We start from the raw sequence: 26,912 nt of genomic DNA, 5'->3' as shown, positions 1-26,912 counted from the left end.
GAAGACTTTGTCAGCTATGGATGCCGAATTATTTCATAATTTATTTCCCACAATTTATAATGCTAAGATGCCAAAAAGTGTTGTGGATAGTCTTATTATGACACTCGTGAAGATTGTCGCACTCACCATTGTTCGTGCGACATACATTCACTCATGCCATAATCATCAAGTTTAACCATTGTTGCATAAATAACTATTATTAATATAAGAGAAAAATGTACATGTTTTAATAAACTTCAATTGAATCAGATATTTGAATAAGTTTATAATGAACCACAAATTATTCTCCATAGTTCAAATAATCATCTACATTTAAAGAACTGGAGTATATCTGTATAATTTTTATTCTGTTAGAGAAAGAACAATTGTATACATTTTAAGCCTGATTAGTGAAATATGTTACTAGTCAGCAATGTATGCAATAGAGAGAGAAAGGAACTGGCCACCCTATCTCATTATGTCCTAGCTTAGTAGCCTTATGAGTGATGATGTCTTATTGGTGTCACTTATGAGGTTCCAACCTGTCTTTGAACAGTTGACTAAACAACATCGAATTTTGATTATTGCCATCTTTCTAAACATTTTGTTTCATTATTTTAACGTGAACTCAATATTATGGACATGAATATATTAACAAACAGCAAAAAAATGTAAAATGAGAAACAATGTAATAACACTATGATATATTTCTTTATCCATGACCATAACGAAAAACATGCCTTTACTAAATACTTTTGCGTTTGTAAAGTAGGCTTTTATTCACTAGTGAGATAAAGACTTTACCTCACAGTTTGAACTTTATCTCACAGTTCATTAGAATTTTCCTAGTACCCGGGTACACACGTATACTTTTCCATTGAACTATTACTCAAGAAGTTAATATATTAGTTACTAGATGTCACTACATCTACTTCTTTATTACTATTTCTTAAATATACATACACTCAATCTCCTTCTCTTTTCTCTATCTGCTACGTCGTAATTTGTACATTACATCCATATCTAATATGCATCTTTTTAAAATTTTGTAATAATTTACCTTTTGGGATGCGAGGAGACTTGAACCTGCGAAGTTGGGTTTATAGGATTTTAAAACAACACACGTTAGCCAACTGAGCTAAACAGACGTGATGTGTAATTAAGTTTTAATATTCCTCTTAAGCTTACAGAAGTAAAATGTGAAATTATTTTAATCACAATAGTCCCGTGAACATTTCTAAATAATCCCTGAAACTTCAAAAAGACGAAAATACACGTTTAAAATGAAAAAAATATATATTAAAATTATATAATTAATTATAATTTGTTATTTATCCAACGCCTTAGATATCATTCTTTACTAATCATGGCCTCCTACATGATGACCTACCTAGTACACGTATTGATACTAAAATCCGTGCCATGGTATGTGATTACATGAGGACTTATTTTCAACATATTTTCTTTTATAAAACATAATTTTTCGTTATGGTCATGGATAAAATTACGTATGGTACTTGTGAGCGTGATCTTTATTGCACTCGTGTAATTTAAGCACGAGGCTGATGCCTCGTGCTTAAATCTTTCCACTCGTGCAATAAAGATGCACTTACCTCATAAGTACCATAAATAACTATACCTATATCATTTTTAATATTGCACATGTATCTAATAAATTTTCCTATAATTATGTCCAGTACATTACAATATCAGTACCGGTATAAAAAAGATACTGTATTTTATAGTGCCACTGCAAAATTCAAATATATAAAAGAAGGTGATGAGAGAGAATGTTAGAAAAAGAGAGTCTCCAAAACTTAATACGATGATAAAACATTAGGTAGGTCTACTTCTTACTCTGCATGGCTAATGCACTGGCTTTTCATACCACAACCTCAATTCCAATTCTGTTAAGTGGGTGGTTTTGATTCCAATGGCGAGTATCTGACAATCAAGTATTGGATCCTCGTAATATTGGTCTTGGCATCTTGTACACAGTCGTCCAAATTCAAGTAAGTTCAGCATGAAATTTTTGGTGGACCTAAAGGAAATTTTTTTCGCAGTTCTCAATAATATAGGATTCTGATGAAACACGTTCCACAGTACCAATAACAGATGCCAGTTGCTGGCATTGGTTTTACTATCCAGAATTAGGTACGAGACAAGCAATCATAATTATTTATTTTTTGATTCTATTCAACTAAAGATGAAATAATTATGGGGTCTTAATTAGGCACTGTTAAAATTAGATATATAGGCAGACAAAAATACTTCGAGAAAACAACCATACGCTACTTTATCCACCATAAATCTTAGGAGAAGATAACACAACTATATGTAATTTTGGAGTCTGGTAAAAAGTTGTCAGTTAACTGACTGAACTATGGACATAATAGAACGAAATAAAGAGACTAGAGGAAGATCAAGAGAAAGTGTACATTACATACTCAAAATAATTTAATATAGCACCATAAATATTTGATCGTAAAATGATTGGAATGTAACACAACAAATCAATATATTTATTAAATCTCTTAATATCACATTTCGGAGAAATGAAACTGAAACATTTGAACAGATTTATATAAAAATAAAAAATATCAGAATGCATTACGTTAAATTTATAGGTGTGGTATAACAAGCAAAAACAAATGGAATGATTTTAGCGTGTAATTTCGAATATATTTCAAATGAAAGTTACTTAAACAAAGGCTTGTACACAAAGCAATGATCTCTGGTATTTTTTATAATAAGAAGTTCAGAATGGTTTTGTTGCTACGAGGAAATAATGACAGATGTTGACCATAAGAGAGGCTTATGGATGTATGCATAAAGTCCGCATAGGTTAAGTTTTAATTGTACATATATCCAAAAGAGAAACATCAGCATATTACACATATAAGTAAATGTACCAGTAAGTTTTAATAAATCTTAAGTTAAAGGGCATTAATTTACATGGATACAAAAGTTACAGCAAGGAATCAAATGTGGTGAGAATTTCAATATTTCAAAGACTACTGTCACTTTTTAATAATGCACTGTTAAAAAATAATTTTCCTGTGAAGTGTAAGTTCATGAAATTAATTATTTTAAATTATAGAAAATCAGTTCTAAGTTAACTGATTTATATGACAATTTCCCCTCCCTCCAATTTATAGACATAATGATGTTGATGAGTCCTTCTTGGGTATAATATGCATAAAAAGTTTTCTTGAAATGAAGCACACACTTATCCACACATTGAACAGCTATCTTAATGAGACTGCTTGCTTTTCGAAATCCAGACTATATGATTGATTCAGATAGGGAAGCATTTTAAATTCAAATACAACATTACTAACAAATTGATGATGTACACACTTACTGTATTTGCTTATATCGAAATCAAATTCTTAATGACACCAACAAAATGGTAAACAAAAATATGTATAGTAATTCTGTACATGTAAAGTACCGTATTACAGAAACTTATTACAAAATAGAACAAAGAAAAGTATAAATATACATTTGACTGTCTATAAGAATAATTGTTTACTGTATGAGCTAAATAGTATTTCATAATAAAACATAAATTCAAATCACAAGTGACTTTTAAGTTTTAAGTCATTACAAAATTTGTGTGTACATCAAGCCTCCACTAATCCCCAGCAACTGAAGATCAGTAGGTAAATTTCCATTTCCCTGAAGTAAAATGGTGTAAAGAATTTCAATGAGTTTGTATAATATATAAGTGTGTTAAAAATTGATAGATTTATAATACTTTGTTCATGAAATTAATAAGAGTAGGTTTGGTCATATGACACTGAAACTTAAGTAGCATTTGCCACATGTTTCACTAAATACACATGCATATGCATCCTTATCAGACGTGCCAAGAAAGAAATCTCACCAGCAGTAAACTTGAGATGTGGCATTTGTATCAAAATCTCTTACAACTGTATAAAAAAAATTCAGAACATCATATGATAGAAAACTCTATTTATACTCTCTCTCAAATATGTGAAAATGGTGAAGTCTCGAAGTGTGAAATTCGTATACATGAAGTTTAAAACATCATACACCATGACTTGTGAATCTGTATACTGCAACAATTTTCTCAGGAATCAAACATAAAGTTTCAACATTATATGGCGATTTGGACAGCTATGAAGCACAATACTATGTTTCCAGAATTTTTATTTTTCTAACGCACGTGTGCTCACTTTTCTGAAAATCATACACCCTTTAAAGACAACTTGCGTGTAATTAATTGATTAGCTAGTGGACTTACTCGTGTTAATTATGTAAGATTTGTGCGGCTTACAGCTGTTTCAGTGCTTCACGCACCATCCTCAGAGCCTACTAGATCTCAGCGTCATCTCGAACTTCTCTGCCTGTTATGTGGGTGTGTTCGATTGTTGAAAGGTGTTGAAGAGTGGAGACAAATAGGTGTGTGTACTGAAATTGATCTGTGTGTTTAGAATTTCATCGGGGTGTGTTTTAGTGTGTTGGTATATTTCGTATTGTTCTAGTGTGTTGAGTTTTTGGTTCTTGGGTTGTATGTGTAGGATTTCCATGTCCGCATTTATGTTATTGTATGTATGGTTAGCATTGGTTATGTGATCGGCGTATGTAGATGTATTATGTCCTCTGGTTATTGCTTTAATGTGTTCTTTGTAGCGTGTTTGGAATGATCTGCCTGTCTGTCCTATGTAGAACTTATCGCAACTATTACATGTGAGTTTGTATACACCTGTATGGTCGTATTTATTTGTTTGTGCTAGCTGATCAATTAATTATATTCAAGTGTTAAAAGTAGTGTACGCAAGATTCAAAATGGACTTGCTTGTAGTTTCTGCAATCTGGTTGTCACTGAAATTGACATATTTGACATTCGTAATTATGTCTACTAGATGGAATGAGCATCAAGTTGAACTTGAACATTATGCTGTCATGAAGGAAGTCACAGTGTCGTGTCACTCACTCTTACGTATGCACTATTTCCCTCCCACCCGTCTGTTTGTGTGTGTATGTCATGGTGTATATGTATGTGATTATATGTGCGTTTAATTATACGATTTAAACCTAAATGTACAGAGTGGCATGCGAGAACGGGAGATTTTGAATAGATTAGCACAAAGTCATACTTGAAGTTGGTAAGACTGTGATACCGCCATACTGTTCCTTAGGCAATGTCATTTCAGTAGTCATGAGGCAGTGGATGGGAGAGCATCATGCACTCGCAGTAAAACAATGATGGTTGTGAAACTGCACAACAAGAATTTCGGCGTCATTTTCAACTTTGGCGTCATGATCCGATTCTGTCAGCTCACGCTCGGAAGACATGGGTTGAAAGATTTGAATCAACATGAAGCGTCCAGGACCAAGAAGATTAATTATTCAAATGCCAGAGACAATCCAAGCAGAGTCCACAACTTTCTGCACTGCGACTTGCTTCATTAGGTTTGCCTCGCTGCATTGTGGCCAGAATATCGCCTTCAGATCTCAAATTGTATCCGTACAAGCTTCAGGCCATTCAATAATTGCAAGCTGGCAATGCCAGCGAATAGGGATTATAAAGAATAGACACTTCGCGTCAGTACCTTTGATGTAGCCAGGCTGATTTCAATGACCTTCAAACCAGCTAAAGCGTGAGATTCTGCTTTCTCCCTAGAGTTGGCGCTGACATCACACCAGCTAGCACTCGACACAGCGGAAATATAACACATATAATTAATACATCTAGGTACATTATGTACTCAAATACAATAAATTGGATCCATAAAATAATAACTCCGTCATTAACTCTGGAATTCCTTATAATGAGAGTTGAGACGTTGACTCCAACAACAATTAAAATATGTAATGATTTGATAGCGCTAAAAATGGAAAAACAAAACTCTTACGAGAAGTAAAACCATATACCTATATTACATTATATACAAATATTAAACGAATTAGATACTTAATTTTATAATGTATTATATTATTTTATAATATAATTTATTATATCTGAAATATAAAATATTATTATTACAACTAGTTTGTCACTGAGAAATAATGAAAAGCTGTTAACTTGAATTTATTTGAAGCAAAGTGTTACTGGATTATGTAATAAGGTAGGTGATGTTTGGATCCTGTGTCTTAATTCTATTCTCAATTATTAACTTAGTGTATGCTCGATACACTAACCTCTAGCGCTTGAAAGTGGAACTAAACACTGCACACAGAGAAACAAAACACAGGAAAATTCGCTCAGTATCCATTCTTTATAATCCCTATTCGCTGGCAATGCCAACAGATGAGTAACTTTTACTACACCGTTTTTAATACAATGTGAGGAAGATCAATATTCATCGCTGCATTACAACAGTTCTTTGGAGAGCATCTCATGTCGAAGAACGGCATCATGGACTAGCCAGCGCGATCACCTGACCTTTCAGTGTACGATTTTTGGGAGTATTTTGAAGGATCGTGTGTATGCTAGTCATCCTCACATCCTAAAGAACTAAAGGCTAGGATTTGTGACAATATTTCATCAATCACCCGAAAATCTCGTTGTGCAGCTTCACAACAACCATTATTTTTGCTGCGAAAGCATGATGTTCTCCAGTCTACTGCCTCATGGCTACTGAAATGACATTGCCTAAGGAACACTATGGCGAGTCACAGTCATACCAACTTCAAGTATGACTTTGCGCTAATTGATTCAAAATCTCCTGTTCCAGTGTGCCAATCTGTATTATGTATATGAATATTTTTTTATATAGTTATCATATCTATTGAAGTTATTTTAAGAAATATACGATACAAACTAACATAATGGAATTTTGTATACTGATATAAAGATAACTATAAAACTAAGGCATTTAGGAATATTAAAAGAAAAAAAGTAAAAAGAAATTAGTACCTCCTTGTGTGATCAGTTATTTATCTGCACAGCAGGTTGAATATTATACCGTACTACACAAAACTGTCACTATAAAGTTCTTAGTGGCTCACTAATTCGTTTATTAAAACTTAATCAAATACTTAAAGCTAAGCATGAGTAAAATGACACGAAAGTAAGTACTAAAGCTTTGTATTAAGGTACTGTTGTCATCTAAAGATATTCATGGATCTACTTAGAAGGTAATCAGAAATTTATCATGATGTTTCACAGTCATTTGGGATGAATTCAGGGGAAGAGACTATTTTATTTTATTTTATAAGCCAATGATTACAAACCACTAACAAAAAAAGAAGTCTAGTTTGCTAGTTTACAGCGTTTAAAAATATAATCCACAAATTTATATACCTGTAAATGTACTAAACTATAAAAATTTATTAACTATTTTGTTTCTTATTTCCATTTTTTCGTCATATGTAAGTGGAACATTAAAAAAAACAATAAAAAAAGCATACATATCTATAATGTAATGGATGAATTATTTGGAATTAGTTGCATTCCCCATCTTAGATACTTTACGTTAAATGAAGTTTCAAAGTGAAAATTTCATAAAGACACTGAGTACAATGTACTGTTTTATTTACTCAAATAATTCACATACAGTATAATTAAGAACAAAATTAAAATGACTATCACAAATGTAAAACAGGAAGGAATTAATCAATTATTTTTAACTAGAATACACACACAAGGTCACAGAGTTTTCAGCACTCATACGTTACATAGATGCTGAGACCTCATATGCCTGATCAAATGATTCTTATGTTTTGCCTTTTTTGGACAGTATGGACATTGAAATTGTGGTTCTATACCGCATTCAAGGTTCAAATGTCTCAGTAAGTTTTTCTTGTAAGTGTAGACATTGCCACAACGCTGACAACTAAACGAACCAGCCAGGTGTTTACCACGAGTGGAGCTCAAGACACTGGCATTAGATCGTTGGGCTCCGCGTCTTGGTAATGGTTTATCTTCAACATACATTTCTGCTAACAATGGATGGGTCAGAAGATCACTCTGTGAACTGCTCCAATCTGCAATTGCTGTAATACAGAACATATCAATTCACTTAAATAATTTATTACTCATTGAAAGAATACTTTAAATACTAAATAAAGTATCTTTGAGCTTCTTGAAAGAAGAAACCTCAAGTAAATTTCAAACACTGTTTAGATTTGAAAATGTGCTAAACACACAAGTTGTTTTATTAACTTAATTAGAATCCTTATTAATATTATACTTGCATTTTAATATTATGCAGTTTTCGTACTGCAGCCATAATGTAAATAAATATGTTACGTCAGAACATGTTATCTTTCAAGCCTTATCAATATTGGAGGAACAGTAAAAGTGTATGATTTGATATAGAGTAACAACTTAATACACTCGGGCAGAGACGACCATGGAATGCAAGTGGCGCGAATTGGTACTATGCAAATCAAACAGAAATTTCAATTACCCCATTTTTAACAATGCCAAATATAAATGTTGATATTGACGTTGACTGCATAATTAATTATATACACTACGGAACACATAAAACATCACACCACTTTATTTATTACAACTATAACAAACTAAGCACTACCATGAAAATTACATTTGTAATAATTAAACTAATACACAAACAGATTCAATAGTATACATTTATTTGGCTCCTTAGAGCGAAATGCGTATCCTGAATTGTCAATTGTACTCAGGACTCGTTGTTTAGTCAACTGTCCGAAGACAGGTCTGAACCTCACAAGTAATATCAATAAGGCACCACTTATGAGGCAACTAGGTCAGGAGATATTGAGGTAGGGTGGCCAGTTTCTTTCCCCCATCATGACCTGATAATGAAAAATATAAACTTAGAGAAATCAAAGTAATACACCTCATGATAGGAGCCAGAGGAACTATTCCTCAATATGTAAATTATTTCGGCTAACACATAATCTAGAAATCCATAAATTAAAATTTCTTATGTTATTAGCTCTTAAAGAATCCAGTCCACACCTGTGAAGTAATAGTTAGCGCATCTGACCGTGAAACTGGATGGCCCGGGTTCGAATCTCAGTTGGGGAAAGTTACCTGGTTGAGGTTTTCTCCGGGGTTTTCCCTCAACCCAATATGTTCAAATACTGGGTAACTTTCGGTGCTGGATCCCGGACCCATTTCACTGACATTATCACCTTCATTTCATTCAGACGCTAAATGATCTGAGATGTTGATACAGTGTCGTAAAATAACCCTCTAAAAAAATCCATAGCCCTTCTAAGAAATCATTGTTATAGTCCCAACGCTGTTTTTTCCGGCGTGACTCCGCCTCTTTGCTTACGTCTTAGAAAGTGAAGGCTCTATAAAGTCTAGTTAGGTAGTATCGTTAGCCATTTTTGTTCTTACATTGCCGAGCTACCATATGAGGAATCTATTTGCCACACCGTTAAACATCATGTCGTAGCTCCTATGATAATAAATCAAACGCAATGTAATTCAGCAAATAATTGAGTGGCAAGTAACGTCTTCATGTGCTTTCTGCGAACGCCAACGATACAGCTAAAATGGCGGGCGATTATATTAAGTATTTATCGAGCCTTAAGAAATGAATCAGCGAATCACAAGACGCACGCGTTTAAATGTAGCCGACCTGCAACGCGATTGGCTGCCGGAAATTAGAGCGACGGGACTATATAACTTACAGTTGTAAATTTCTATATTTCTATTTTTGTACATCTGTATCAATCTTTGTCACGCTCTTGTTATTAGTTTTCAATAAGGCTTACATGTGTAATATAAATTTTCGTTCATACACTCACACAAACTGTTAGAGTATACTTGTCCTCGTGGCAAACCTCTAATGAGGAAAGTTTATAGTAAAAAAAGGATTTCAAACTTCTTCCTCAATATCTAAATTGACATGTTTTTTGTTTAAACTAAGTTTAATTGAAATAAATGATTATTTTTTCTACTGGTTTATTTTACGACACTTTATCAACTACTATGGTTATCTAGTATCTGAATGACATGAAGGTGATAATGCCAGAGAAATGTGTCCAGAGTACAGCGCCGAAAGTTACCAGCATTTGTTCTTAATGGGTTGAGGGAAAAACCCCATAGAAAATCAGGCAACTTGTCCCAACCAGGATTGGAACCCAGGTCTGCTTATTTCACGGTCAGGCATGCTAACCATTACTTCTCAGCAGTGGAAAAATAGTTATTTAGGCTGGGAAGTTTTGAAATGAAAGCCCTGTATAAAGATGAAATAAGAAAGTATAAATTAGTATCCCGCTATAGATCATCAGGAACAACAGATTTAGGAAAACCTGAGGATGTAGAACTGCCTAATACACAAGTGATAATAAAATTTCAGAAATGCAAAGATACAAGTACTACATTTAAACTTTTCAAGCAAAAATATCACAAAGTCATCATTTCTGCATATCAACTTTAGCAATTTTCTTTTTTCTCTTCTCTGTCTTCTTTCTTCTTCCCCTCTTCATTAGTTCCTTTCATAGCGTAAGAAATCATCCTAAAGAAGATCATATGTTTTCAAATATTTATTTGTCAGTTGAGAGAAGTAATTATTTTCCTGTAAAAAATACTCCACAAAACGAAATTTTCCTAACAGAAGCTCTAGTGCATAGAGTGTTTTTTTAACATAATGGAAATAAATTAACATCACATTAGCTATTTACAACATACCACATTTACTTCAATAAAAGTATTTACAATAATTCGCGCATAATCAGACAACAATTGTACACCTTTACATATTTTAATCCAGGTGGTGTGCACATTTACACACTTAATAAGAAACTCCTAATTCTTCTAACCTTAAAGTTTATCATTAATAATATACATAATAGCTAAAAACTTACTCTAGAAAATATAACAACATTAAAATAATCGAAGGATATTTGAAACACTGAATTCAAGTGAAAATTTATTATGACTTTTTCCAAAAAAAAAATACACATACATTTTATAATTTTATAAAATTCTACATTACTGTCTACACACTCACACAGTAATTGCTACTAAGTAAACTGCATCTGCAATGTCACACATAATATGTTGCTCATCGTACCTTAAGAAATTTGCGTAAAAATAAAAACGCAGAACTATAGTGACAACTTTGTTGTGTGAATGCCATCATTGAATATACCAAGAAATATGACACTGAACTAGATCTCTGCCAACTAAGGGTACGTACACGTTGGAGCAACGATAAACGATAAAAGAAACGATCTAGTGGCGCTTTGGTATTATCAAAGAATCAAGTGTTCATATCGGAGCAACAAGGACGCGGGAAACGAGCATTTTGATTTATCAGTAGAAGATATTCTATGCATTCACTTAATGAAAGAAGATATATAGGAAATATCAGCTGCTAAGTTCAAGGTTAATATAAGTTAAATACGTACAAAATTAAACCAGTTTCTCATCCCAAAGATAGTTGTGTTGTGACTGGTTCTTGTGATTACATAACATATGACCAATAAATACACAGCTGATCAATTTGCCAATATCTACAATAATTAATTTAATATTCCGAAATAATAATAAAAGAATTAATATTCGGGTATATTGACAACCACCGGTAAATATACAGATTAATATTATCTTAATCAGAGATCATATAAACGACAAGAGCGAAGAAAATGGTACTTTTCTTTTTCGTCGCTTTTATCGTGTATCTTCGCTTTTATCGTTGCTCCAATATGCACACCTCAATGACAATGCATGCTTCAATTCTCCCTGATATAGCATCGCTGCTTCTTTTATTGTTTATCGTTGCTCCAACGTGTATGTGCCCTAATTTAGAAAATATAATACCCATCTCTGGACCTCAATTAATATCGCTTTATAATATATTACTTTTGAAACACGTGTATTTCTTCAGTTTTAGTTGAATACGAATAAATATTACTAGATTGTGTGTACTATGTCGAAAGACAACCTGGTGGCATTGGATAAAAAAAAAAAAAAGATTGTGTGTACTTACACTCAGTTTCGAAAGATACGCATTTAGCAAGTGGCAACACTCTCAATAACTGAGGTCTGTCATACCAAACCAATTCACTGGTTGTTACATTTTTTGCTGTTCTACCCAACCAATTCACTAGTTGTTATATTTTTTGCTACATAATTATCATTACATAAACTGAGCAAGATGTTTGATTCATGTGCACATAATCATCAGAGTTGGGAGGATAATGCCTTTTATAATCAGAGCTGCGAAAAATATGCCATTGAACTCTTATTGCGCTACGTGGATTGTTGACTTTAAGTTTGTTCATCATCAAGGGCACTGCCACATTCACAAATAAAGAATGTACACTTCCAGTACCCTTCTTAGTACTGTATAGGTACCTCAAAATAACTTCAGTACAAAAATGATTCCAGTGAGATTCTGCCTCCAGTTACAAAAGCGTATTTTGTGATTAAGTCTCTTTGTTACAAAAGGTGCCTAAAGAAACCGAATATCTTTCCAGCAAATTCTTGAATTTAATGCCCAAGTATGGTGAACATTATATTCTCCAGTAACGAAAATACTTTTTTGGAGAAAACTTTATAATACTTCAGTTTCATGTAGGAAGACATTCAGCGTTACGAAGTGTCAATTCAGACAAACACAAGCATGCTCTTGAAACACAACAACAGGATGAAGTATCACAGAATGAACACTACTCAAACCACGAATTTTATAGAAACATGAGTGAGGCATTTATCTGCTAGTATCTTTCTACATAAACTGAGCAACAAGAAACTGTCTGAATTTTTGTGCAAATAAACTCAAAATTTAATTCTACATCCTCTAACTTTGCATAAAACTTTGGTAAAAAATGTTACGATACATGTATTGGTGATATAAGAGAAAACATTGAAGACAGTTTTTTTTAATTGGGTTATTTTACAACGCTGTATCAACATCTAGGTTATTTAGCATCTGAATGATATCAGTGGCGTATACTGGTTAAAGGGTTTGGGCTACCACTGACCCTATTATTACACAAAATATATCTAACAATTACTTTAATTTTAATTACTATGGTAAAACTAATAATACAAAATTATTACATTATGTTATACTATAAACTTTTTCTTTTGTAATTTCCTTGGGCTACCACCGGTAGCCCCGGTAGCCCGCAAAATACGCCCCTGAATGATATGAAGGTGATAATGCCGGTGAAATGAATCCGGGTCCAGCACCGAAAGTTACCCAGCATTTGCTCATATTGGGTTGAGGGAAAACCCCAGAAAAAACCTCAACCAGGTAACTTACCCTGACCGGGATTCGAACCCGGGCCACCTGGTTTCGCAGTCAGACGTGCTGACCATCACTCCACAGGTGTGGACTTGAAGATAGTCACATATGGTTTTCAATAGAGGAAACCATGGACTTGAGAGGAAGACAAGTCGCAAGTGTAATTGTTGGGACTATGGATGCTTATCTTCTTCTATGTGAAGCACTAGATGAGATGAAATATTCTATCTACTACCTGTTCACTGTTTTAAAGAGCCTTGCAATTATAATTAGAACTTCAAGTGTGCAAAACGCCAAAGTATTCCTTTTTGCGACTGAAGCAGTAACATATTATACGGTAAATGCAAGAAAATTCTTGAAAACCAAGTATAAAAAAATCCTGTGCCTGCTATAGGATTCCAGAGGAAGTGTGATTTCATTTTCCCGAAGTTAATACATTGGTTGTTAATGTGAGGAAAGTATTTATAAAGGCAGTTTCTCATATGTTAGCATTGTCCTGGAGTGCCTCTGCCTCCATCTCCTGTTCTTATAAAATGGGGAGCCTGGTTAAAATCGTGCAATTATTATTGCGACCAGTGTTCAGAAAATGATAAAATTATTCAACACCAATGATACAGCTTCAATAAGAACATCCCATAAGCTACTAAGTGACACGAATATAGAAAGTAATTTCAGAAACATTACGTCACATTATGGATTCCTACTTGCGTCTATTGAATGTTTGTAGAATTCAGGGAAAACATTAGTAGATCAAATTACGCGATTTAAAACTATTGTGGGTCATTCCACAGTAACTCACGTTACATTCAAGCATATTTACGAAGTTATTCGATATACTCAGGGCCGGGTATTTATGGAGATCGCGAAAATCATGACATAATAGATATACAATAGATTTTTACTACAGTAATCTTTACGAATTAAGAGATTCTGATTAATAATATGTGGATAAAACAATCGCGACGAATAGCGAAATATGAACACATTCGCGAATTATTACTATTGCGTTGTTTTATAGCGAATTTCATATTGTTAGTTTTTTTTTATTTGGATTTTTTTTTTCACTTGAATTTGTTATACATCCAAGTAGGCTACATTACATGATATTCCTGGCGTTCTGATTGCATTAGTGAACTCAAAAGACGGAGAATTCAACATTTCACTATTAATTTAAAAGTGTTAATTTGAGGGCTGCACGTTTTTATTCGTTTTTAATGAATGTGTGTTAAATACAATCTCAATCCAACAAATATTGTCTATTGGCCATACCGCACCTTTACCAGAATCCAACGAATCTTTAATGTTAATTATTTGAAAAGTAATATTCATACTGAGTTAATAGTCCAATTCCAAAATAATTGTATTTTCCAAAATTTCCATTAATCTCCGCCAAGAGTACAAATCAATCTCCAACAATCTCTGCCAACACAAATATTAAAGAACAAAAATTATAAAATTAATCTTCATAAATACCTGCCCCTGGATATACTAAAACAAAATTTTTTTTTTTTGGCTTATTTATTTCAATTAGGAACATTCTTCATGGCAGTAACAAGTAATTGGGAATATAATTAATTATTTGTGATTTATTGATGAAATAATTACATTCCCGATTACTGGTTCCTGCCATGAAGAATATTTCTAAATGCAATCAATAATCCAAAAAAAAAAACTTTCTTTACTTTTTCACTTGAATATAATATACACCTGAATGATTCAAAGATGGCAATCCACAACTGCAATAGGCATATTTTTTTGCAGCCCTACTTAAATAAATTCAATATTGATAGTATTATCATTCAAGTTGCTTTATTTAATGTGTGTGTATTATGGTATACAATGGCTTAATAAGTAACACTATTCAACAACTATTTTGTGTCAAAAACTAAATTTCCTTACTTAATTTTGGTATGCTAATTAAAAAAAAGTCCATCGAAAGTCTCTATCAATATATAGTTTCTAAGATATATTTAATTTAAACATTGAAATATATAAAATGCTACTACAAGTTGCACACCACTGAACAACAATAACAACCACTGAATTATGTAAAAAATATCTGTTAATTGACAAAGGCATCACTTTGTTCCTGAAACCAACAGTGGGAGTTAAACATCCTTGTTGATGTGCAAGTTTTTGACAATGGAGTGATGATAACGGTATTTCAATGTGACTAATTTTATTGCTTGTGAGTTGCATAAATTCGTATCAGTGTTTATGAGACTGAATATTTTAGAGCTAATCAAGATAGATAAATAGAGCTAATTAAGTTTTAACAAAAACAATACTTTGTGATTAATACAAGTATGTCAATATTAACAGTTTCAAAGTTCGTAAATGTGTGAATGATCTGAATACTTCTTAAAAGTTCGCTCAAAAATTACGAAAATAAATATTATTCCAAAATTTCGAAAGCTTATATTATTTGTTTATTTAACGACACTGTATCAACTACGAGGTTATTTAGTATTGATGAGATTGGTGATAGCAAGATGATATTTGGCGAGATGAGGCCGAGGATTCGCCATTGATTACCTGACATTTGCCTTATGGTTGGGGAAAACCTCGGAAAAAACCCAACCAGGTAATCAGCCCAAGCGGGAATCGAAACCGCGCCCGAACGCAACTCTGGATCGGCAGGCAAGCGCCTTAGCCAACTGAACTACGCCGATGGCCGAAAGCTTGTAAGATTTACTTTTATTGTATGCTAAGCGTTCTGGATAATTCCTGAGTTCTTATATTTGCTGTAGCTCTTGTTCTTGTACTTTGTCAGAGTGCCTGATTAGAAAGAAATGAAATGGCCTACATCTTTTGCAGTTTCCATGAATTACCGAGACCAAAATTATTAGGCCCCTACTTCATTAATTGTTAGTTTTGTTTCATAAAGATTTCTGTATTCACTGCAAAAATAGAACATAATTGTGGCATCTGCCCTAAAGTCAATGTCACAAAGAGATGACCAGCCTGTGCCTTAGCAACTTAGAACAGAAAGTATACAAAGTCCAAAGAAATCTACTTGTTCAAGTGAAGAACCAGGTTATAAAGAATTATCTCACGAAGTTAGTGAAACTATGAGAAAGGCGGAAAATAGGAACAATTGGAGAATGCTGGGTTTGCAGTGAAAAACCTGTCCTTGGGCAGAACACTATGAATGAATGATGAATGTGCCTTTATTATTTAATGATTTACTAATTTCATCTTAATAAAAGTTTTAATCCAACGGTTTATTATTTGTATCAGTTATTTAAATTCGAGTACCATGTTCCTGAAGAAAAATAAAATGAGGGCCCTCTACATTTGTCTTTAGAAATGTGACCTGAAACTCATATATCTTCGAATTCAAAGGCCAGATTACCGCTTGACCACATATTTTTCATGTCTGACACAGAGGAAAAATTCATTTAATATTCCTAAAAAAAGCGTTATTGTTATAGAACCAGCATTATCAATAGATATAATCTTTAATCAATTGCAAAATACAATAATTTTCTGTATTTGCAATTTTATACCGGATATTCCATGTATTGTGTGTCCCTATCACCACGGCATGGCGCATCCTCAGGTTGCGGATCGAGGAGATGGCCTCCAGATATGGAGGGTAGCTGTGAATATATCGAATAAGCAGTCGCGGACAGCCGATGAGGGGTGGTCCTCCAGCTTGGGGGTTGGGCGAAGGGCTAACAACCCATCACCGTAAAAAACAGCTTGTTACAAATCCTTCAAATAAGCCTCGGAATGGGTAGGAACATTAAATCCAGAGGTTTGAGATGGGCAGGGCATGTAGCACGTATGGGCGAATCCAGAAATGCATATAGAGTGTTAGTTGGGAGGCCGGAGGGAAAAAGATCTTTGGAAAGGCCAAGACGTAGTTGGGAGGATAATATTAAAATGGATTTGAGGGAGGTGGGATATGATGATAGAGAATGGATTAATCTTGCTCAGGATAGGGACCAATGGCGGGCTTATGTGAGGGCGGCAATGAACCTCCGGGTTCCTTAAAAGCCAGTAAGTAAGTATACCGGATATTAAAGTGACGTCATATTCAAACAATTAAAAATAAGCTACATTATATAATTCACATTACTGGTACCAATTTATCATGTGTGTATGTGCGCATGGACATAACCTCACATGCATGTGAAGTTTTACTGTGGCTGACTCTAATTAGAATAAAGAATGATGAAGGTAGAGGCACATGATGATGTAATGATAATCATTATCACCATCATCATCAGCCATACAGGTTATAGTCCCAGAAGAACTGTTCAGGTCCACAAATAATAATAATAATAATAATAATAATAATAATAATAATAATAATAATAATAATGCTACCAGTAATGGACTTAAGCTTTCTTAAGTGACGAGAAATGCTTACAATACATATGTGAAAGAAGGTTACTTTTGTGTCTCGTACGAAGTGAGCAGTGTGGACACTGAAACTGAGGTTCCTTTCCACATTCAAATTTCAAATGTCTCATAAGATTGCCATTATTTGAGTATCCTTTTCCACACTGTGAACAATGGACTGTTTTATTTCCCATTCGACGAAAACTATGCAAAATATTAAATGAAGATTCCTTTGCCACTGTATTATCAGATATGTTGCTTTTCATGACAGAAGTACATGGTTCCTTTGCTTCAGTAAAAGCACTTTGACGTTGCAAGGTTGTAATCTCACTGTTGATATCTGATGAGAAGATTTGGTTTAATGCACTTTGTGTAACTATCCAGGTCTCTGCTGCAGCTGAAAAATAAAATGTCCTTCAACATTAGTGTGGCACAATAACAGTGAGTTGCAAACATTACGTTTATAATAATAAACATTAAAGAAAAAGTTGAAATGAAATGGAACACAAAATAGAAATACAATGCATATGGAATGTATTGGTTACCATCATCATCAGTGCTCTAGGAAATGTTAGAAAAATGCTCGCAACATTTTTCTACCATTCCTGGAGCGTCACACTTCACTCAATTACAGAGGAAGACAATAATTTTAGGAACTATTCATATCATTCACAAGATGCTTCGCTAAAATCATAATTTTGCTAATTCTAATCCTAAGAAGTAGGGTCATTCCCGGTTACTTTTATTTTTCCAGCTTACAGTTGTATAAAATTAATAATAATAATAATAATAATAATAATAATAATAATAATAATAATAATAATAATAATAATAATAATAATAATAACTATAATAATAATAATAATAATAATAATAATAATAATAATAATAATAATAATAATAATAATAATAATAATAAAGTAATAAACATTCCATTGCTACATTTAATGGTTTTGTTATAATAACAAGAAAGTTTTCATATACATTCAAGGATTATAAAATTTTACATTTTGTTAACATACTTGTCCTGATATCTATTAAGGAAAGTATCAGATTTTATAATGGTTTTTACTTTTTTTTTTTTAGTCATTTATTTAATGACGCTGTATCAACAAGTAGGTTATTTAGCTTGGATAGAATTTATGATAGTGAAATAGTATTTGTAAAGTTGGGCTATGATTACCTGACATTTGCCTTGTAGTTGGGGAAAACCTCGGAAAAAATCCAACCAGATAAATAGTCAGTCCAAGCAGGAATCGAATTCATGCCTGAGCCTAGCTGGATCAGCAGGCACAAATGATAATGCCTGAGCTACATTGATGACTTTTTACTTTTTCACGAGAATTCGTATCTTCTGATTCCTTGTTACCGAATTATTATTATTATTATTATTATTATTATTACTACATTTTTTGGCATATCGTACATTGTACCTGTCAGTTAATATAATATGTACAGTGGTGTATACACTGATTTCTCCTAATGTATTAGGCGAATTTTGTTCATACTCAGTATATTCGACTCAATTTATTTGAGAATGATGCACTTGAAATAAATATTTGTTTGCTAAGAAAACATTGGGCTTTTTAATATTCTTGTCTACTTAAAAAGGAAAGCCATGTACTTAGGTCACATTTCCACATATAATATTATTGTTATTTTGTTATTTTGTATTATTAGCCAAGGTTTTTAAAATCTCGTTTTCCACTTATATCAGTATGCTATTCTGTAGATTTCGTCTGGTATGGTGTGAGGATTATTTTATTTTTGTAAATATCTATCACAGCATTCAGAGCAGGTAGACATTTTCAGCGGCTATCTGATGCTTCATAAAAGAAAGGGATCTGTAAATTTCAACAGTGAATAATGTGGTAAACCTTTACTTAGTATAGGGACTATTTTAATTGCTTCGTGATATGTACAACAAATAAGTATATGTGTTATTACAACATCCAATTTTGAAATTCTTTTTCTTTATTCCATGATGGATTCTTGACTTCGTTTAATTCACTCAAGTGTCCCCATATAAGTGACATGCCATGGGAGGTGGAATTACATAACACTGCATGATGATTAATGGATGAATGGTGGGTAGAATGCCAATAGGGGAAACAGGTATACCCGCGAAAACCTGAGAGGGTTTGTGACTTGTGTCTGAGATAACTTATTCAATATTACAACATTGAAGCCCGTTTTATAATAGTACATTATGCAACGAGCCTATAATGAAGGTAATTAAGAAGTGAGTATGGATATTTATGAAACAAGCGCAAGCGAGTTTCATAATTTTCATACGAGCTTCTTAATTACCATTATAGGCGAGTTTCATACGACTTTTTATGCTCGACCATATTTCTAACTTGATATTATTAATTTTTGAGCAATGTCCCATATGTTGTGAGATGTGTGCAGACGCGAAAGTATTGATTTTTTCCGAGAAACAGAGGTCCACATTGACCTTGCTAGGCCATAAGAACCTACAGAGATAACATTGAAATTAAATTAGACATTGAAAAACGAGATGACAAATTGAATTTATTTGAATATTATTTACAATTAACGCTAATTATTATAGTAACAGAACATAACCTTCTGCGACAGTATTAGATTTCCAGCCTCTGTGACTTTTCGCTAATTCTGTTTCGATTGCATATCCGAGAATAATCGATACTTGCAGTTTTATAATGGTAGAAAGCTGACCTGTCATTGGCTGAACAGTTGTAACCTGAGTCGTCATTGGCTGAAAGACCTGACCTTTAATGAGTAGGTGTACTTTAGTGACATGCATTAAAGGTCTGCTACCAGGTGTATAATTACTACATTTCGGCATGGTCGAGCATAAAAAAAATACTACATTCCGTTCCATTACTCTTTCATTGTATAATGATTCAGGTATAATGTCATTATTTCCTGTGTCACGTTTCTTGTTTGGTGCAATTAAATCACATACCGGTAATAGGAAATGTTTAGAAACTATAAAAAAAAAGTCTACTACTCTAATTTTACTGTATATTGCTCAATATTCCGCAGGCTTCCAATCAATTTAACAATCTCTCTTCTGGCAAGAGATGTACCTTATCAAGCACTGCATTTATAAAAACATATTATTACAGAAAATATTTTCTTAATGGCATCCAGCTATTTTATAACATGAACATTGTAATATTTACTTAAATTCGGAAGAAAAGGAACAAGAAGAACAGGAAGTGAAATATGATAGGTGAGACATTTTCTTCTATTAAAACATGTGCACATAATCAAGCACTCAAGAAGATGTGTGATTCACATGAGAGCTACATAGCCAAGATGAGATTTAGGACGAAATATACGAATTCTGGAAGTTCCAGAACAAAATCTAATCTTACAGATGAATGATGTAAATTTTTTTTAATTGACAATAGAAACATGACAGTGTATCCCCTTATTATCATATTTATTTCTTTATAAAATTTAATGAAGTAATTCTACTAAATTAAGCATATTCAACAAACTGTGTGCTGTAAATTGTAAACATTGCCCATATTTATGCATATTTTCAGAATTATTGGATGTATCAGTCTAATATGAGCTGTGTACAGAATTTAGGACGAGATATACGAATTCTGGAAGTTCCAGAACAAAATCTAATCTTACAGATGAATGATGTAAATTTTTTTAAATTGACAATAGAAACATGACAGTGTATCCCCTTATTATCATATTTATTTCTTTATAAAATTTAATGAAGTAATTCTACTAAATTAAGCATATTCAACAAACTGTGTGCTGTAAATTGTAAACATTGCCCATATTTATGCATATTTTCAGAATTATTGGATGTATCAGTCTAATATGAGCTGTGTACAGAGTTTCTCAGTACCAGTTGGTTTCTCGCACATGAAGGTGGGTACATCACACACGTGTGACATGTTTTTAGTCAGTCTGAGTCATTGAACCATTGTAATGAGGTATGTGTGTATTCAGAGTACAGTATTTCTTCAAAAAGTATGTAATATGGTTGAGTTTAGGTATTTTTTAGAACTTCGTGTGTTCATATATAATTCTTAAGTACTGTATGTACAGAGTCTGGTCATCAAGGAGAAAATTATTTTGCAGAAAGATTTCCTGGAGTGAAAATTCCTGCACGTGAAATAAACTGTAAATTAATATGTAAATTTCTGGAGTTTAGAAGTATTACAGATAAGACCAGAAAGGAAAAGGGTTTTGAAGAAAGGAATGTTGGATGATATTGGCTACAGCTTGGAAAATTCCAATAAAAATCCATTATGCACCTTGCCCAACATGCAGGTACATCTCATTCTTCCACACACAGAACTACAAAGTTTTTGAAAATCAAAACATACAAAATTAGTATCTGTCATAAGCATAACTGGATGATCCTGGAAGAAGGCGTACATTTTGCGAATGAGTTGTGAATAATGTGCATGATGGAGAAACATATAAACCCATATCTTATTTTCTACTCTGACGAGACTTAATTCTATCTCCACAACTAAATAAATTTACAAAATACTGCTACAAGAATTGACCAAGACGAAATGAAATTATACATTCCTTCAATAGAATTCAGCTATTGCTCTTACAGTGAAAGTTTCCCTACAAAAAATTACTCAAGTGTTCCTGGACAGAGTGATCAGTGTTAATCTATGGCCCCCTCAATCCCCTGACCTGACCCCCTGTGATTTTTATTTTTGGTGAACATTGAAAGATAAAGTGTACAGGATAAATCCACGCACCTTACAAGATCTCAAGCATAATATCTGTCTGGATTGCCTCTATTTCTCGATGGGAACTTGAGCAAGTAATGGAGAACATATCAAGCAGATGAAAAATATAGTGTCTTTCATAAGTAACTGATCATTGGAAAGCTTTACTGACAGGGATGATTCTTGGACATGTTATATATCCTTGCCAATACAAATATTTTATGGTGTCGTATAGAAAATATAGTCACAAATGTGCCTGCTAGAAAGCTCTGCTTTTCCATGAGTAGTGTGTATTTGCAGTTGGTATACTTGGTGAGTTGTCATTCTGTGCATTGACATGTTGTTGGCATGGAATAGATGGACAAAATGCCACGCAAGCATTTAACTGTGCTATAAAGAAGAAAAATCACTGCCTGGTTTGAGATTAGGAACAGCTTTAGAGATTGATTTTATTATTATTATTATTATTATTATTATTATTATTATTATTATTATTATTATTATTATTTCCTCACATGACACATAACAGCACCAAGTAGATGTCTTCTTGTCTTCTACAGATCCAGTTTCTTGAAATTTACAGCCAATTGCAAGGATGGAATTTCTGTTGGGTACCTGGCAATGATTACCAAATTGTCGGAATAAACACTGAATATGAGCCACAGTATTCTCAATTCTCATTTATTTATGGAAGGAGTATCAACAAAAAAATGCTGTCCGTTTTTGTTAGAACTTCTATCAAACCAGACATGCTAAAATCAAAATTATTCTGGACTCATTAGATTCATTTTTTTTCCATCTTCACATTGACCAACAGGCATAACCGAAACTCTAGACTTCGTGGGAAAACCTTGGTCGCCCATCTTATTGTAGCCCAAATCTTTCCTCTTATCTAATTCACCCTCTTTCCTATATAATGAAAGGTCGCCATTTCTGATGCAAAACACAGATAAAGAAGCATTTTGTAATTTATTGTACAGCCGGTCTTTCTTTCTCTTCAGTGGGTTTTGAAAAACTGTGCGAAAATGAGACAATGTGGGGACATAGGTTAAGGATGTGGGTAACATTCACAGTAAAATTATCATATGTAAATTAAGTTTTGTTAATTCCCGAGATGAGAAACTTACATACTCTACACCTGTCATAGATAGTTAAAGTGAACATTTATTATAACTTTCTCCAAAAATACATAAATACTACGTATACATTTCAGTACCGTAACATTTTAAATTGATATTTATAAATTCACTCCATTGATGTTACTAAGCTGTACACTACTACATACATGCAAGTATGCACAAGTGATAACACTGTTTTGGATAATGTATTGTTTCAAAATTTTCACACAGCAAATAGCCTATGCATAACTAGTTAGTTGTGCGAACTTCATCATTAAATAAAGCAACGAAAATGATTGTGAACAAAGTCTCTATTGAATATTGTCATAGAACTCAATTACTGCAATTTGTTCACAAATATTAGTTCAGTTTTAGTTTAATATGAATTCTACTGGACGTACTTACAAAGTACACACACTCTCTTAGTTTCAGAAGATATAATACATTAAACAAGTGCGAACTTTCTTAATTCTGGTTGTTCATTGGTTGTTAAATTTCTGTTACTTAGCTGTCATCATGGATCAGAAAGAGGCTATCATTAAACACAGTGAGCAAGACGTTTCTTGTAATTACACATAATTATCAGAAATTGAAAAGACCATATTATGTCTCTCATAATTTAAATCCTGAAAAAATTAATCCACTTCGATAATTTCAAGGTGGAATATTTGGCATGTGTGCAGTAGGTGATAGCTTAAATGATAATGAAAAACGCAAAAATCGTTGAAAAAAAAACTTTTTGAAATCTGCATTAACTGTATAAATTTTAATTATTTATTTGCAAAATAATTTTCTTTATTTACCTTAACTTTATACCAAATATACATATCCTGTCCATAATTTATTTATCATCAATTGTTGGTATCATATTCTAGCAATTTAAAACACGAATCACAATTCTACAACATATATCAGCTAGATTGATTCACATTATGTCACAACACTGAATTTTGAGAAAAAAATATTGTAGTCCCCTCTATCCAGAGGAAAGAGCATTAGAGGCAACTGCTGGAAAGTGGAAATGCCTTAAAAAAACAAACAACAGGCAAATTAAAGAATTCTTAATGATTTTGTGCACTCATGTTTACTGTGGATGAATCTAGTTGAAATAAAGAATGACGAAGGGAGACCTACTGATATCTAAAAGAAAAACAACCAGAATACAATGCTAAACTAACTAGATTTTTTGAGTAACGGGAAATGTTTACAATACATATGTGACAGAAGACTACTCTTATGTCTTGTACGAAGTGAGCAGTGTGGACACTGAAACTGAGGTTCTTTTCCACACTCAAATTTCAGATGTCTCATAAGATTCCCATTATTTGAGTATCCCTTTCCACACTGTGAACAATGAACGGTTTTATTTCCCATTCGACGAGAACCATGTGAAAATGTTAATGGAATCTTCTTCGCTAAAGTATTATCACATATATTGCTTTGCATAATAGATGTAGATGGTTCTCTTCTTTCAGATGAAGAAAACTGATATTGTGGAGTTGTGGTGTTATTGCTAGTATCTGACGAGAAGATTTGATTCAGTTCACTTTGTGGAATTACCCATGTCTCTGTCACAGCTGAAAAATAAAATGTCCTTCAGCATTAGTGTAGGTTAATATTATGAAAATAATATTAAGATATTTGTTGATTCATTCAATGTTTTTAATAGTAGCAATAACAATAAATATTTGAATATATTTAAAGATTACCGCTACCATAAGTCATATTTTGGTGCATAGTTCACATGCTGCATATTAAAATAGACGCTAATTAAATTTGTAATTTATAATAGTTTTTATGCTCGACCATGCCGAAATGTAGTAATTATACACCTGGTAGCAGACCTTTAATGCATGTCATTAAAGCACACCTACTCATTAAAGGTCAGGTCTTTCAGCCAATGACGACTCAGGTTACAACTGTTCAGCCAATGACAGGTCAGCTTTCTACCGTTATAAAACCGCAAGTATCGATTATTCTCGGATATGCAATCGAAAGAGAATTAGCGAAAAGTCACGGAGGCTGGAAATCCAATACTGTCGCAGAAGGTTATGTTTTGTTACTATAATAATTAGCGTTAATTGTAAATAATATTCAAATAAATTCAATTTGTCATCTCGTTTTTCAATGTCGAATTCAATAATCAAGGTTATAATATTATAATATTATCAAGTTTAACGGGACTACGTCAAGGTCAATGACATTATTGTTCCTCGGAAAAAATCAATACTTTCGCGTCTGCGCACATCTCACAATTCACGACCTAGAACAAGGTCACTTCCGATCTTGTCAGTTACAAATAAAATGTATACATCTGAATACCGGTAATTTCAAGTTAGAAATATGGTCGAGCATAAAAAGTCGTATGAAACTCGCCTATAATGGTAATTAAGAAGCTCGTATGAAAATTATGAAACTCGCTTGCGCTCGTTTCATAAATATCCATACTCGATTCTTAATTACTATCATTACAGGCTCGTTGCATAATGTACTATTATTAATATCAGAACTAGTAAATCTTCAATGTAAATATCACTGAAGAGAACAATTTGCCACTTAAACTGTGTTAAATTCATGCCTGAGGTATCCTGTCTTATATTACAATATTGATATATTTTATAACACACATTATCTTCACAATTACTTAGGTACGTACAACATTACCACTATTTTCACTGTCAAGTTAATTGTTCAGTACAGCTGAATCACTTGGGAGAAAATAAGAACATACACTGCTTTCAATTTTCATAAATACTGAAGAGCCATTTATTATCCAGATTATATTAAGCATAGCTCTGTATTTTGAACAGGTTTGTAATTGATTGAATAAGTCTCTATTCGAAGCAAGATATTTTAATAAACCACAAAAGACACAGAAGGTATTACTCTTTTAAAAGCTACCAGCATGCTATTTCATAATAGCATGAAAATATTAATAGAACAGAAAAAGAATAAGAAGTAACTGCAGAGGTAAGAAGAGGAAGATTATAGTGATGAGGAAAACGAGAAGAAAAGAGTGCATAGAAAAAAAAAAGCTTGGTTTACAGTAGATGAAAAAAGATGACAGAAGATTCATAAAATCCCATTAATTGCGTGGAATGTTTAAGTGGCTAGTGATTCTAACTTCAAATAATAGTAAGTCACCACTTCATGACAATCAGCATATGAAAAATATAACTTGAACCTTTAATGAATACTGGTATTGTAACCAGTGGAAGAAAATAAATGTAGCATTTGCTGCTCAAGCCACTAGTAATATCTTGAATGTAATACATTATACAACGGTATCTTATTTTGAAAATCCAGATATGTTGTGGGATGCATCAACTCGTGTTTATACTGTGATAATTGTTGGTTGATCATCTAATTCTAATTATGTGCTATTAGGAGGATTACGTGCTGTTGCTAATAAATAAAGTTAAAAACTCCCACAAAGGAGAAAGATGCACATAAAGTATTACAGAAATGGTAATGGACATTTTCACTGAAAAGTTGTCCACCTAAACATTCCACATTAAAAAATATCTTGAGATATCTTTTTCATTTTGTTAAAACTTCGTATATAATGGAAACAAGACAATAAG

The 26,912-nt window shown here is 32.9% G+C and overlaps 1 protein-coding gene across 10 annotated transcripts in view; it reads right to left on the bottom strand.

Annotated features, from left to right (window-relative positions):
- Positions 1-26,912, bottom strand: part of LOC138713728 (longitudinals lacking protein, isoforms H/M/V-like) — a 614,547-nt gene that overhangs the window by 123,209 nt on the left and 464,426 nt on the right. The window contains exon 5 of one of the 10 annotated variants that reach the window (XM_069846076.1): positions 7,470-7,947. The exons of 8 other annotated variants lie outside the window; for them this stretch is intronic. In XM_069846076.1, the coding sequence (XP_069702177.1) occupies positions 7,619-7,947 (329 nt within the window). In that variant the 3' untranslated portion in view covers positions 7,470-7,618. Of the gene's footprint in view, positions 1-7,469; positions 7,948-24,486; positions 24,906-26,912 lie in introns of those variants that run through there. One more of the 10 variants, XM_069846056.1, reaches the window with a different exon arrangement.

This window comes from Periplaneta americana, chromosome 14, assembly GCF_040183065.1.
Source record: "Periplaneta americana isolate PAMFEO1 chromosome 14, P.americana_PAMFEO1_priV1, whole genome shotgun sequence".
NCBI classification, from domain to species: domain Eukaryota; kingdom Metazoa; phylum Arthropoda; class Insecta; order Blattodea; family Blattidae; genus Periplaneta; species Periplaneta americana.
Note: the sequence above shows the minus strand (reverse complement) of the source record. Positions and strands in the feature narration are given on the sequence as shown.